Below are 16235 nucleotides of genomic sequence, written 5' to 3'. Positions count from 1 at the left end.
ATCAGAAAGCTTAGTGGGCAATTTGATCCCTAGATAGGTTATGTCATTTGGGTCCCACTTAAAGGGGAAATTGTGTTTGCAAAGGGTCACGACATCCTGAGGAAGCGACACGTTCAAAGCGATTGATTTGCTAAAATTGATTTTAAAGTTAGAGAGTATTTGGAATAATTTGAAATCTTTGAGTAAATTTGGAATGGAGATCAGAGGATTCGTCAGAAATAGAAGGACGTCATCCGCGTATGCAGCCACCTTATATTGTTTCCCTTTGACATCAACTCCCCGCACATCCGGGTTGTCGCGCAGCCGTCTCAAAAAGGGTTCTAAAGTTAGAATAAAAATGAGGGGTGAGAGAGGGCAACCCTGTCTCGTGCCATTATGCACCGAGAAGGCGTCCGATAGCCGGCCATTCACTCTGACCCGGGCCGTGGGAGTTGAATACAGCGCCATAACCATCCGCATAAAGCGATGCGGTAGACCAAGCTTACAAAGCGCTGCTTCCATATAATCCCAGGCCACTCTATCGAACGCCTTCTCGGCGTCAAGGGACAAAAAGAAACCCCTAATCTTGGAAGTGGACAACCATCGATGAATATTTATTGCCTTTGTTGTATTGTCCCTTGCCTCTCTACCCGGAACAAATCCAACTTGATCAGTGGATATAAAAGTCTGAAGGAGGGGAAGTAATCTATTGGCCAATATCTTAGCGAAGAGTTTTAGGTCCACATTCAATAATGAAATGGGACGGTAATTAGTAACTAATGTATGGTCCTTCCCAGGCTTCGGGATCAAAGCTATGTGTGCTTCAAGTAAGTCAGATCCAGTGGATAGGGAAAAAGGAATGTCATTGAAAGCTTTAATGAAATGGGGGAGTAGTAGCGTAGCATATGTTTTGTAATATCCTGACGTCAAACCGTCTGGGCCAGGACTCTTTCCCGGCTTCAACTGTTTCAAAGCATTTAATGCTTCGTCCATAGACACCGGCTCGTCTAAATGTGACAGGTCAGGAATCTGAGAAGCCGGTAGACCATACCCAGAGAGAAAGTCATCCAAAAGTTTTTCCCGGGTTGTCGGCATCCCTAACCCAGACTGAGAAGGTAAGTCATATAATGAAGAAAGAAAATCTGTAAATTGTTTAGCGATCAAGTCTGACCTATGGAGAATTTCTCCTGTAGGGGTGGTGATGGAGTGGATTGTGTTGGCTTCTTTTTTCTTTTGTAGTGCATGTGCTAGTAACCTGCCAGACTTATTGCCAAATTCGTAGTAAAGTTTATGAGTTAGGTTAAACTTGTATTGTAGCCTTTTGTGGAGTTCAGATTGAAGGTCTTTTCTGGCCTCCAATAGGGCCTCTAGGGAACCCGCCGCTACAGAGCGTTTGTGAGCAGCTTCCAAAGTCTTTATTTTAGATAAAAGCTCGTTAAGTCTGGCAGTTCTGAGCCTGCGCCGTCTGGCCATAATAGAGATAATTTTTCCCCGGAGGACGCATTTGTGTGCTGCCCAAACTGATGCCGGAGCTACCTCATTTGTGGAATTATCGGTGAAGTAATGGGCTATGCATTCCGAAATTTCAGTTGCACAGCTGGGGTCAAGCAAAATGGAATCATCCATCCTCCACACTGGTCTACCCGGAGAATGACCTCTCCAAGATAGCGTCATCGTGATTGGGTGGTGATCCGAAAGCACCATAGGCTCAATTGACGTGTCAGAGAGTCGGACCAGGTCTTCCTGTGTTACAAAAAAAAAATCAATTCTCGAGTATTTAGTATGTAGTGGTGAATAATAAGTGTAGTCTTTAGTCGTAGGATTGAGCGTACGCCATGTGTCATGTAAGGTCAGCAAGTCTAGTTGGGTTTTAATGGCCCGGAGGGCTCGGTAAGTCAAACAGGAAGATCCATTGGATGTGTCAAGAAGGGGATTCAGGGGGACATTGAAATCTCCTCCTAAGATCAGTATCCCAGATTGAAACATCGTTAGTCTTTGAACAATATCTCTAAAAAAGCTAACTTGTTGTGTATTCGGTGCGTAGATATTGGCAATGGTCATCGGGGAGTTATATATCTTGCCCTTGATGAAAAGAAACCTCCCATCCGGGTCTTGTTCAACGCTCTCTACCTGAAGTGGGCAATGTTTAGACAATAAAATGGATACTCCTCTCGACTTTGATACCCCGTTAGTGGCGTGATACGCGTTCGGGAAATGGACGCTCCGTAATATGGGAATGCTATCTGACCTGAAATGGGTTTCTTGCAAAAAAACTATGTGAGGCCTTTCCTTCCATAAAGAGGAAAGTAATAAGGATCGCTTCTCTGGTGTGTTTAAGCCTCTTGTATTCAGAGAGTATAGTTTCAAATTCATATTAGTAGTGTCTTGATCAGTGGATCGTAGGGTTATGTTATTTCTGTCAACCATCTTCTCCCTATTGGTTAGGAGTGTGGGTAAGAAAGAAGCAGGAGTGGAAAGGAAAGGTAGAGGAAGATGAGAAAAGAGGTCTAATTAAGCAAGTAATATTGCAGAACCCGCGGAGTGGAGGATTGTATAATAGTACAGGATTCAGTAAGCAACCGAACAAATAAAAGGCCGAACGGCAAAGGGTGCGGTGCACCCAAATCAGGTATACCGCAACCAGCGGGTATAGAAGCAACCAGGCCCCACCGTGTGGGGGTCAGCCGGACCGAGTCCGAAGGCAGAATGTATTGACTCGAAAAGTATAATCAGTAATATCAACAGTAAACTATTAATAACTAGAATAACCCATGCCACCCCAGGACAACCCCTAGCATAAATTAACCTAAACCAGCCAATCTTAAAACTATTGGCGAATAACGTAACCCATGGAATATAGATATTGCTAGGGAGGATGGAACTCAATCCCCCCAGCAATGGATCTAGTAATGTATAGTAAGGGAAAGAGCCCCCCACCTATTATCAAAGTGAGAATACCCAATCCCCCTGGTAGGGCAGCATCTCCACCCCCCTTGGCTTTGTTAGAGATGATGACTCCCTGCCCAATAGGAGCTATAGGAAGCATCCTAACCCTCTCACATCTTCCCAGTGGTACCCGAAGAATTAATATCGTATACACCATGTTATTTGAGCCAATATCATATAGGGGTAACATTTGAGGTAACTAAGCCATCCCTCCCCACTAAATCATATCTATAAAGCAAGATCAAAACTTAATGGAAAAGACATCCTCACAAACTATTAATGTTGAGGCTAAAATGTTACATTGGAGTAAGAGAGGTCGCGTTCAGTTGACTCATGAATGACCAAGTTTTCCAGGATGTAATTCCAAGTGTAGAAACTGCAAATATCTTCCATAAGGAGAATGAAGAAGGGTAAAATCTTAGACATTGCTAAGTCTGTACTCAAAGAGGCTCGTTTAGCAGTGCATCCATGTGGTCCTATGGATTTATCCGTTAGTAGGACAACCACCATCTGTTTTGTAAGGCAATATATCCTAAGTGCTCTTCCTAGGTTCATCATGGAATTCCAGAGTTAATATGCTAAATCCGGAAGGATCGTGTATAGATAAATGGCATTGGTCCTCCAAGGCATAAAAGCATCCAGAGATGTGGAATACCTGAAGCCCCGTGCTAAAGACTCCAGGTGGAGATCTGGTACTAGTCATGTCACCAAGCACCGTTACACAGTATTCTGTGTTTGAAGAAAACCTCCTAAACCACAATAGTTTAACAATTTTCATTTTATGCTGTCATTCACTCCTAGCATACAAGGTACTTTGGTCCTATACCATATGTATGAGGGACCCTTGAAACCCTCAGGGTAATGAAATATAATTGTGCCTTGTCAGTAAGTGTTTAACATGGCAGAGCTGAATAATATAATGTCTTCACCACTATAGAAGTATGAGTGAAGTCATCTGGTTCAATAGGTTTCAATGAGCTGTAAGCCAAAAGGGATGTGGGATTCCAGTTTTCATTCTCAAACAGAAGCCTTACCAGCCCTCATCTCTATCCCAAGAATGACATTGACAGCGAACCCACAATTCCAATTAGATGAGAGCTATATACATTAACTTTTGAATACCTCTCAAAACTTGTGTCAAAGTTTCATTGCGAAGAACAGATAAACAGGGGAAACCGCCAACGGGGCTTGATGACTGAAATGTCTCAGTGGTCTCTTCGAGCTCTTCTAGCAGCTGGTCTGGTGGATCCTATGCTCTGAGAGCCGGGTGCCCTGTCGTCAGGTGGCAGTTCAGATTCCGATGGGGAGCGCCGACGACGATAGTTGGTAGACTGAGTCTCCATTGGTTCTGTACGTTGAGGTGGCCATCTGTTAACTGATTGACGGTACATCGCGTACCAATCCGGTACAGCAATTAAGGGGATCCCCAAAGTGTCGCAGAAATGTGGCAAATCCTCAGGAACTTTCAACAGAACAGTGCGACCCTGATGAGATGCTGATAAGCAAAATGGAAACTTCCATTTATAGCTTATGTTTCTGTCACGTAATACATTCAAGAGGGGTCTAAGATCTCTGCGGTGTTTTAATGTGATGCCCGATAGATCTTGGAAAAGTTGAATTGGTGCTCCCTGACAGGATAATTGCTTACCCCGCGCTTTTCTTAGAATATCTTCTTTAATTCTAAAATCAGCTAGGCAACAGATAACATCCCTTGGGGGGTCTGCTTCTTTACCTTTAGGGCGCAATGCGCGATGAATTCTGACGAGATCTATGTCAGTCTGAGGGGGTCTGTCAAGAATAAAATTAAACAGGCCCACCACTGATTGAGAGATGAGGTCCCCCTCAACCGATTCGGGTAACCCCCGCACCCTTAAGTTCTGGCGTCGTCCTCTATTGTCGAGGTCCTCCATGTGTCTATTCATATCCCTCATTTGAAGGGTGTGATCATCCACCTTCCTAGTACATCGCCTGAGGGCAGATTCATGGTCTTCTATAACAGTCTCCGTTTGCGATACTCTGTCTGTGAGGGAGCGGAGGTCTAACCGCAATTCCGAAATGGCGGCTGCCAGGGCGTCTTTAATATCAGTTGCCACACTTTTTAAGTCATCAATAGTTAGTGATCTTTGTGTTGCGACACCCTGTATCCCTGAAGCCTCCGGTCCCCTCGGGGTTAACGTTGGAGTCTGTGTCGGGCTTAGTATAATGTCATCAGAGCCCCTCTGCTGTGTCTGTGAGGTACCTGAGGTAATCCTCTGATGGGATGCTGCCATCTCTCCCCTGTTAGTGCGGGACCTCTCCGTGGATGAGAAAGTAGTTGTGCTGCTGTTTTGCCTGGGCGAACGGGATCTAGATGCTGACGAAGACCTAGAGGCTGTTCCCATGTCGGTAACGATTGTAAATTTTGGCTGGGTGAGCTGTACGGGGAGAAAGTTATCCTGAGGTGACAGGAGCTCAGCGGTTAGGCATCCATTCTCCCTCACGGCCCGGCCACGCCCCTATCATCCAATCATGTGCAAGCAAAAATGCTGTTTTTTTTTTTTTTCCCTGCAAGTGATTGGGTACTCATTTCAAAGTAAAGTCTTACCTCATTTACTAAACTCTGGAGCAACTGCGCTTGCAGAGGGCAACTGCATTTTGCAAAGTGCACAGTCTATTTGCCTTTAGTAAGTCAATCCATGCCCACATAAGCTAAAAAAAAAGCTATAAAAAAACGCCAGTAGCTTTGCAGGGAGCCTTTCAAAGTTTTTTAGCGTTTTTGCAATAGCGTTTATTAGCGTTCAGTGTAGCGTTTTTTAGCGTTTTTCTGCTTAAAAACACAGGCGAGCCGAAAAACGTCACTTTGAACGCAAATTTCAGACGTTCAGAAAAAAGCCAATAAACTCCAAAGCTCATTAACCACTTGCCGACCGCGCCATAGCAAAAATACTGCTACAGCGCGGTCGAGTTACTGTGACAGGACGTCCCTGGGACGTCCTCGTGCACTTCCGCGTTTGCGCGTCCCCTGGGGCGCGCTCGCGGAAGTGTCCGTGCTCGCCGGGTCTAGAAGACCCGGCGCATCACGGATCACGGTAAATTGCCGCGAATCGCGGCTGTTTACCACGTGATCGCTCCGTCAAATGACGGAGCGATCACTTGTAAACAAACCGGCGTCATTTGATGACGCCGGTTCCTCCCTCTCCTCTCTGTACCGTTCGGTACAGTGCGAGAGGAGAGGAGGGGGGGGGAGCGCGGGGTGTCAGCAGTGCTGTGGCTGGATCTGTGACAACTGCAGTCACAGATCCAGCCATCCCTCCCAGCTCAGCAATACTCTGCCATACCCCCCATACTTACTCTGCCATACCCCCCATACTTACTCTGCCATACCCCCCATACTTACTCTGCCATACCCCCCATACTTACTCTGCCATACCCCCCCATACATACTCTGCCATACCCCCCCATACATACTCTGCCATACCCCCCCATACATACTCTGCCATACCCCCCCATACATACTCTGCCATACCCCCCCATACTCTGCCATACCCCCCCATACTCTGCCATACCCCCCCATACCCCCCCATACTCTGCCATACCCCCCCATACTCTGCCATACCCCCCCATACTCTGCCATACCCCCCCATACTCTGCCATACCCCCCCGATACTCTGCCATACCCCCCCGATACTCTGCCATACCCCCCGATACTCTGCCATACCCCCCGATACTCTGCCATACCCCCCGATACTCTGCAATACCCCGATACTCTGCAATACCCCGATACTCTGCAATACCCCGATACTCTGCAATACCCTGCGCGATACTCTGCAATACCCCGATACTCTGCAATACCCAAATACTCTGCAATACCCCAATACTCTGCAATACCCCAATACTCTGCAATACTCTGCAATACCCAAATACCCCCAATACCCCAATACTCTGCAATACCCAAATACTCCGCAATACTCCGCAATACCCCAATACTCCGCAATACCCCAATACTCCGCAATACCCCAATACTCCGCAATACCCCAATACTCCGCATATATAATGTTTTGGGGTTCTATGTAATTTTCTAGCAAATAAATTGTGATTTTTCCATGTAGGAGAGAAATGTCAGAATTGGCCTGGGTGTTCCAGAACGCCTGATGGCGCTCCCTGCATGTTGGGCCTCTGTATGTGGCCACGCCGTGTAAAAGTTGCACACATGGGGTATCGCCATACTCGGGAGGAATAGCAGAATGTGTTTTGGGGTGTTATTCGTGGTATGCATATGCTGTGTGTGAGAAATAACCTGCGAATATGACAGAAACAAGTTTTTTTTTTTTTTTTTTTACAGAATTTTCGGTCGTTTTTCTTTTATAGCGCAAAAAATAAAAAACCCAGAGGTGATCTAATACCACCAAAAGAAAGCTCTATTTGTGTGAAAAAAAGGACAACAATTTCAAATGGGTACAATGTTGTATGACGGAGTAATTGTCATTCAAATTGTGAGAGCACCGAAAGCTGAAAATTGGTCTGGTCAGGAAGGGGGTTTAAGTGCCCAGTGGTCAAGAGGTTAACACTAGAAAAAGCTCAGGTGTGCATGGGCACATAGGCTAGCATTGAGTTCAGTTTATGGGCATTTTTAAAAAATGCCAAAACGCCAATAAACTGCAGTTTATCAGCTTCTGTGTGCATGGATTATTATTATGGTGTAAACGATGTGGCACAAACAGGTCAATGTTGTAACGGAACTATGTATTTCAGAAGATGGGACATTACTGACAGTTCATTGCAGAAGGTACTGGACCCATTACAAGTGGTTTATTTTGTCCTGACTAGGTCAATAGGACAATGACCCTTCAATGCTTAGCTCAGGCTATTGAAATGCTAAGTGACGCCGGCTTGTGAAATACCTTGTTATTGTGTTCTGCAGGTTAATAGCTGTTGTCAGAGACGGGACGTCTCTAGGAGATAATTACCTCCACTAAATGACTTTTAGAATGTGATTGAAGTTCATTATATGTGTGGGGAATTGCAGACGAGACGCCCAGCCACCTCGTCAGGCTAAATGATAGATAATTAGCTCATGTTAATTATTCTGATGACAAGGGGGTGGGATGTTCCATTTCTGTATAAAAGTGTGCTGTGTACTTGAAAATAAAGAGTCCTAATTGACCCTTCAAAACGTAGCCCCGTCTCGTTCTTGAAAGGGCATTCTATTGGATTGTTATTCTGCTATTTTACAGCTGAACCTGACTCTCTCTGGATCTCGTGGATGGGGATATACCGGCGGTACTTGCATATCGCAACTTGCCAGGGAAAAGGACGTCTCCAACGGCTGATACCCTCTCACTACCTGGGTAGCCATAACAAATGTAACAAAATGTTTAGATATAGTCAGTATTTTTTAAAGGATAACAAACAGTTATGTGCAAAGAGCCACAACCTATTACAATTATTCATAATTTCTTGTTCTTACTATAGTATACTAAAATGTAATTGCTAAGAGCGACAGCAATTTGTGCTTCATCATACTGAATACACCCACATGACATTCAGGCTGTCTTATTGTTTGTGCAGTGTTTGTCCTAAAGCACATTTTGAAGGACATTCTTCATCTATTGATATATTTTGTTCTGTAATATTATGGAGACCACAAGAGTACACCATTTGTAGTTACAGAGACCACTGTCTTCAGATGAGAAGAGAGGAAAGTTGATTAAATAATTACTACAGTTATTATATAAATGGATATTTGGACTTTAGCTTCAAATACATTTTTCTGGTTGGAGTATGCTTTTTGTATATCCTTTAGGGCCGAAAACAACTAATTGATTAAGCGTCATCTAATCGATTATGAAATTAATCGATTAGAATTTTCAGAATCGATTAATTGGCCAGTAACATAATGGGGGTAAAAAAAAAAAATTAGCCCTTTATAGCACAAAAAAGCAAATCGCTACTGTAAATATTACTTTCACTGTCCCACAGTAAAAAAAATGAACCCCTTACAGTAGCGATTATTTGCTATTTTTGTACTTATTTTTGTTTTTTTAACCCCATTATGTTACTAAACATCTCAGGCCTGGGGTCACACCTCAGTTTTTTTGGTGCTTTTTGCAGAAACACTACAGTTCATTTACATGTTTTCCTATGGGACTCGTTCACATCCCTGATTATTTTTCAGCTGCTGCGTATTTGGAAAGGGCGGGGAATTTTTAACGCAAAACTGTGTCATTTTTTTTTTTTTGGGTTCAATATACTTCAATGGAGAAGCTGCAGAAAAGCATGTAATGTGTTTTTGCGGCAATTTGTGTTTTGTAATCTGCCCAACAACAAATTGGCCCAAAAAAATGTAAAAATGCTATATTTTTTTTTTAAGGCTATTATCAGATTAATCTAAACAATAATCGGCCAACTAATCGATTATTAAAATAATCGTTAGTTGCAGCCGTAATGTCCAACCTAGACAGAGAACAAGGGTTTTTATGTGGAATTAATATTCAAGGACATTCTTGTAGTTGAGCAGAACTAACTTTAAACTTGCACAAAACATCAATTTTTTAAGCCGTCATACTGATACATGGTCAACATCTATAATTTAAGATGCACTGATGTGCCTGTCACTACCTTTATTGCAAATGTCTCAATGTGCAAAAAATGTCCTGAATAGATATTATACAGTGGGGCAAAAAAGTATTTAGTCAGCCACCAATTGTGCAAGTTTTCCCACTTAAAAAGATGAGGGAGGCCTGTAATTGTCATCATAGGTATACCTCAACTATGAGAGACAAAATGTGGAAACAAATCCAGACAGACAATCACATTGTCTGATTTGGAAAGAATTTATTTGCAAATTACGGTGGAAAATAAGTATTTTGTCAATATCTAAAGTTCATCTCAATACTTTGTTATATATCCTTTGTTGGCAATGACAGAGGTCTTCACAAGGTTGTCACACACTGTTGCTGGTATGTTGGCCCATTCCTCCATGCAAATCTCCTATAGAGCAGTGATGTTTTGGGGCTGTCGCCGGGCAACACGGACTTTCAACTCCCTCCAAAGGTTTTCTATGGGGTTGAGATCTGGAGACTGGGTAGGCCACTCCAGGACCTTGAAATACTTCTTAGGAAACCACTCCTTCATTGCCTGGGCGGTGTTTTTGGGATCATTGTCATGCTGAAAGACCCACGTTTAATTTTCAATGCCCTTGCTGATGGGAGAAGGTTTGCACTCAAAATCGTCCTGCTCCCTTTGCAGAGAAACAGCCCCAAAGAATGATGTTGCCACCCCCATGCTTCACAGTAGGTATGGGGTTCTTTGGTTGCAACTCAGCATTCGCTCTCCTCCAGACACAACGAGTTGTGTTTCTACCAAACAGTTCTACTTTGGTTTCCTCTGACCATATGACATTCTCCCAATCCTCTTCTGGATCATCCAAATACTCTCTAGCAAATCTCAGACGGGCCCGGACATGTACTGGCTTAAGCAGGGGGACACATCTGGCACTGCAGGATCTGAGACCCTGGCAGCGTAGTGTGTTACTGATGGTAGCCTTTGTTACGTTGGTCCTAGCTCTCTGCAGGTCATTCACTAGGTCCCCCCGTGTGGTTCTGGAATTTTTGCTCACCGTTCTTGTGATCATTTTGACCCCACAGGGGTGAGATCTTGCGTGGAGCCCCAGATCGAGGGAGATTATCAGTGGTCTTATATGTCTTCCATTTTCTAATTATTGCTCCCACAGTTGCTTTCTTCACACCAAGCAGATTGCCTATTGCAGATTCAGTCTGGTGCAGGTCTACAATTTTGTTTCTGGTGTCCTTCGACAGCATTTTGGTCTTCACCATAGTGGAGTTTGGAGTGTGACTGTTTGAGGTTGTGGACAGGTGTCTTTTATACTGATAACAAGTTCAAACAGGTGCCATTAATACAGGTAATGAGTGGAGGACAGAGGAGCATCTTAACCACTTAACGACTGCCGCACGACGATATACGTCGGCAGAATGGCACGGCTGGGCAGATGGACGTACACTGGCACGTCCTTTACATCTACCCAGCCGTGGGCGAGACCCGCGGACCCGATCGCCGCTGGGTTCCCGCGATCGGTCCCCGGAACTGAAAAACGGGGAGAGCCAAGTGTAAACACGGCTTCCCCGTGCTTCACTGTGGCGGCTGCAACGATCGTGTCATCGCCTTTATAGGGAGACACAATCTATGACGTCACTCCTACAGCCACACCCCCCTACAGTTGTAAACACACACTAGGTAAAACATAACCCCTTCAGCGCCCCCTGTGGTTAACTCCCAAACTGCAACTGTCATTTCCACAATAAAGAATGCGGCCTAAACTGAGGGGGAAAAAAACATTTTTTTTATATATATTTTTGGGGGATATTTATTATAGCAAAAAGTAAAAAATATTGCATTTTTTTCAAAATTGTCGCTCTATTTTTGTTTATAGCGCAAAAAATAAAAACCGCAAAGGTGATCAAATACCACCAAAAGAAAGCTCTATTTGTGGGGAAAAAAGGACGCCAATTTTGTTTGGGGGCCACGTTGCACGACCGCACAATTGTCTGTTAAAGCGACGCAGTGCCGAATCGCAAAACCTGGCCTGGTCCTTTACCTGCATTTTGGTCCGGGGCTTAAGTGGTTAAAGAAGAAGATACAGGTCTGTGAGAGCCAGAGATATTGCTTGTTTGTAGAGACCAAATACTTATTTTCCACCATAATTTGCAAATAAATTCTTTCCAAATCAGACAATGTGATTGTCTGGATTTGTTTCCACATTTTGTCTCTCGTAGTTGAGGTATACCTATGATGACAATTACAGGCCTCTCTTATCTTTTTAAGTGGGAGAACTTGCACAACTGGTGGCTGACTAAATACTTTTTTTACCCCACTGTATATATATTATATATATATATATATATATACACACACACACACATACATACATACATTTACTGTGCATGAAGACAATGAACATTCCAAAAGCTTGTTAAAATGAGAGTCTTTTGCCAGTATGCATACCTATTTAAATAAAAGAATAATAACTGACCTGATTCCACATGACAGGGCATTTGCAGTATGGGAGAGCTTGGACAAAGTCTCTATAACCTGAAAATAGAAACATTACATTTGTGATATTTGTCAAAGTTTAATTGAACAAGCTGAAGTTAGAAGCTTATTGGCTACTATGTACAGCTGCACCAGATTTTTCACTCTTCAGCTTTAGTACATTAACCCTTATGTGTCTGTACACGCTGAATCACACACAAAAGCTGAACGCCAAATAAATTATTAAAAACATGAAACTATATACCTATTTTACCAACTAAAAGTTTTGTGATTAGTCCTTTGATCCAGACTTCTATGCTGGACAGTTCAGTAACCTCGCTTATGTCCAATGCAGTTGAGTAAGGCCACATGGTCACCAATATGTCTCCTGTCTGCTTTCTGGAAAATAAAAGAGTGTTCCCTACACTGATGAAGTTTACATAGTGAACAGAAATATTTTCCCAGAGTTACTACTGGGAAAATCTGTGCTACTGCCAAAACAGGACAGCAACATAAAGTTATTAAAAACACAGGAAAATGTATAACCCATATACAATATACATGTAGACCCCTTTCACACTCAGCCATAGCGTCAGCGGTGAAATGCCGATATTTTTACACACTGGCAACAATAGAGCAGCCCTTTTAGGGCGGATTGCAGGTGCTATTTTTAATGCTATAGCGCCTGCAATACGCCCTCAGTGTGAAAGGGGTCTTATACATATTGTAAGGCACTGCATGGCAGGGTTGAGGTCAGTGTATATGTGTCACTTAGGTTTTTCACCTACACATTGCGAGGGGCTAAGGGAATTGTACCAGTTATGGAGAAAACAAACTGTTTTCTTAGCCCTGAATGAGTTTGGACTGTGTCCTAGAGCCCGGAGTCTTTGTAGAGTTCTGGGAGAGTGAAAACCCTTATGCCGCGTACACATGGTCGTTTTTCATCATGAAAAAAAACTAAGTTTTTCCAACTACGTTTTTAAAAACTTCGTTTTTTTTAATGCCGAAAAACGAGCGTGTGTACGCGCCATTAGGGCCAGTTCACACCAGATGCAGTTCCATTCAGTTCCGTGAGCATTTTTTCTGCACTAAAAATGCATGCACAGTGTTTTCCATGTATTCCAATGGCTCTAGTTCACGCCATGCAGTCAATTTCCGGTGTGGAACTGACTGTATTGGTACAGAAAAAACGTAACTGTACGAAACTGCATGAAACTGTATGGAACTGCATCTGGTGTGAACTGGCCCTTAGACCCCTTTTACACTGAGGGCGTATTGCAGGCGCTATAGCGTTAAAAATAGCACCTGCAATCCACCCTCAAACAGCTGTACCATTGTCCCCAGTGTGAAAGTCAGAGGGCTTTCACACTGGAGCGTTGCGCTAGCAGGACAGTAAAAAAAAGTCCTGCTAGCTGCATCTTTGGAGCGGTGCATCTTTGGAGCTGCTTCACCGCTGCTGCCCATTGAAATTAATGGAATACCTCTCACAATGCGCTACTGCAGCAGAGCATTGCAGGCGATTTTAACCATTTCCCGGCTGCTAGCGGGGGTAAAACCACCCCGCTAGCGGCCAAAATGCGCCGCAAATCCGCCCATAGCGTCGGCGGTAAAAATAGCAGAGTTTTATCGCAGACGCTATGAGTGGCTCAGTGTGAAAGGGGTCTTAGTCCACCTGCTAGCCATACCTTACTAATTAGTCAGCTACGCACGGGTCTTTGTATATTTGAAGCTGATTGAGGCTCAGTAATTCTGCTATATGAGAGCCTGAATCTCGTCAGGAAAAAAACTTTGTTTTTCCTGACGAGATTCTTGGCAAGAATCTCTTGCCACCCGAGTGTACAGACTCTCTTTTCAAAAGAACCACAGTTCTCTTGAAAGGCAAGAACGCGGTGACATAATCGCGTACGCCGAGCATGCGCTCGTCACATTTGATGCTGTCGCCGCCATCTTGTTGCACCCTACCTATGCCTAGGAAGCTACCGCGCATGCGTCAAAGTAATTTCGAGCATGCGCAGGTTTCCAGGGCGACAGTTAAGTATACAAATGCTCGGGTTTCTTGTCGGGAAACAGGCCGACAAGAATCTCGACGAGAAAATAGAGAGCAGAATCTATATTTTTCTTGTCAAGATTCTGGGCAGATTTCCAGACGAGAAACCTCAAGCCTCGTACACATGCTCGGTTTACTCGGGTTTACACTGAGCGTGTGTACGAGGCTTCAAAGGCTGAATCCTGACTGAACGCTAAAAAAGGTACATACAGTATACTGTTTGTTTGGGGGATCCATTAAGGGGCTGACATAGTTAGTGTGTCCGAAGAGTTGATATTTTGCTTGTTTTATGCTACATTCTTCCTTTATAATCCCTTCTTTGTACGGATTGTACAATCGGGTGTTATTTTATTTTATATTGATTGCTAAAACCTGCGTCTGAATCCAGCGTAAAGTTATTTATTATTATTATGGTATTATATTATTTTCTTATTGCTATATATGAAATACTACAGGCTATACCCTTGAAGGATTCCATTGATGTTTCTTTAAGTGGATTTTATTTTACGAGTAGTTTTATCGGCTGTGCTTTTTTTTTCTTTATTTTTTGTAGCAGCAAACTGTTTTTATAATTCAGAAGTGCAGTGGTGCTGTTGTTTGAGACCTTCTGGTTGGGGTTGTCAGCTCTACCACAAAACTATGTTAAATCCTTCCTGTAGAAATGCCACAAAGTAAATACCTAGAAGCTAGGGGATTCTCACTTTACAATACTAGTCTTGGACCTTTATTTTTGTATATAGACTGCAGACCACATGTAGACACCTTCAACAAAATGCAGGAAACCCAGGTCATCAATTGCTTTTTCTGTCATGACGGTGGCTGCCCACTAGCATAATTCTATCAGAGATATACTGCATGTGCCTTCCGGAGTTGCATTCTACAATAAAGCCCTGTACACACAGCCGGGATTCCCATTGGTATAAAGTCCGCCGGGAAAACTGCGGGGAGAGGTTTGGCCGGGAAAACCCTGGCCATGTGTACAGGGCTTATGCTCCCTCGGCACTACCTTGCAGTGTTTTCCATTGGCAAGTGTAGTAAATCTGGCGAGAAAAAAAATGCCGGAAATCCTGGCGGGGAAAATAGAGAGCAGGTACTCTATTTTTCCTGCCAGGTTTCCCGGCAGTTTTCCCGGCGAGGGAGCATACACATGCCCGGTTTTCACGGCAAAAAGCTTTACCAGCAGTTTTCTTGCCGGAAAAACCGGTCGTGTGTACGAGGCTTATGGAGAAAGAAAACCGCCGCTCCAGACAAATGCACTTCAGCGGTGAGTATGGTTCAAAACCCGATGGGTGCAGGCGATGCTCAAAGCATAAATAAGAGGGAGGAGATGATGGACAGCCGCACTCCAATAAAGTGTAAAAAATGGTGCCTTTTATTCCAGTAAAACGAAAACTACAACAGCAAAAAAAAAAACGCAAGCAGTGGGGTAACAGAGCTGACGCATTTCACATCGATAGCCGATGCTTACTCATGTGAAACGCGTCAGCTCTGTTACCCCACTGCTTGCGTTTTTTTTTTGCTGTTGTAGTTTTCGTTTTACTGGAATAAAAGGCACATTTTTTACACTTTATTGGAGTGCGGCTGTCCATCATCTCCTCCCTCTTATTTATACGAGGCTTATGGGATGCTAAGGAATTAGGTAGACTTCCTCAATTTATGTATGAAGCGATAATTGTGGTGTTATTGAAACCAGGGAAAGATCTGACTGTAGCAAACACCTACAGACCAAAATCATTAATGGCAAGTGACCTTAAAATCTTGGCCAGAGTATTGGCTATTCATCTGTCTAAAGTTATAGCCAAATTAGTGTATCAAGACCAATCTGGATTTATTCCCCAGTGGTCGACTGCTGTGAAAATCCCTAGGGTACATTTGAATATTCAAATTCCACCTCATAATTCTGGTAATAGGGCTATATTATTCTTTGGTGCTTCTCAGGCCCCGTACACACGACCAAGTTTCTCGGCAGAATTCAGCAAGAAACTCGATGGGAGACATATTCTGCCGAGAAAACCGGTCGTGTGTACACTTTTCGCCGAGAAACCCGTCGGGAAACCCGTCGGGAAACTCGTCGAGCCAAAAAGAGAGCATGTTCTCTATTTCCTCGTTGGGCAATGGGAACATTTGGCTCGACGAGTTTTCTGACAGCCGAACAAGGAACTTGACCCTATTTATGATGCGTCTTAAAGAATTTTAACTGAGGAATAAATTTATAATATGGGTCAAATTGCTATAT

The 16235-nt window shown here is 43.6% G+C and overlaps 1 protein-coding gene across 2 annotated transcripts in view; it reads right to left on the bottom strand.

The window, feature by feature from the left end:
• Positions 1–16235, bottom strand: part of VAV3 (vav guanine nucleotide exchange factor 3) — a 333028-nt gene that overhangs the window by 174357 nt on the left and 142436 nt on the right. For both annotated transcript variants that reach the window (XM_040359896.1, XM_040359897.1), the window contains exon 3: positions 11954–12012. In XM_040359896.1, coding sequence (XP_040215830.1) covers positions 11954–12012 — 59 coding nt within the window. The remainder of the gene's footprint in view (positions 1–11953; positions 12013–16235) is intronic.

This window comes from Rana temporaria, chromosome 7, assembly GCF_905171775.1.
Source record: "Rana temporaria chromosome 7, aRanTem1.1, whole genome shotgun sequence".
Taxonomy (NCBI): domain Eukaryota; kingdom Metazoa; phylum Chordata; class Amphibia; order Anura; family Ranidae; genus Rana; species Rana temporaria.
Note: the sequence above shows the minus strand (reverse complement) of the source record. Positions and strands in the feature narration are given on the sequence as shown.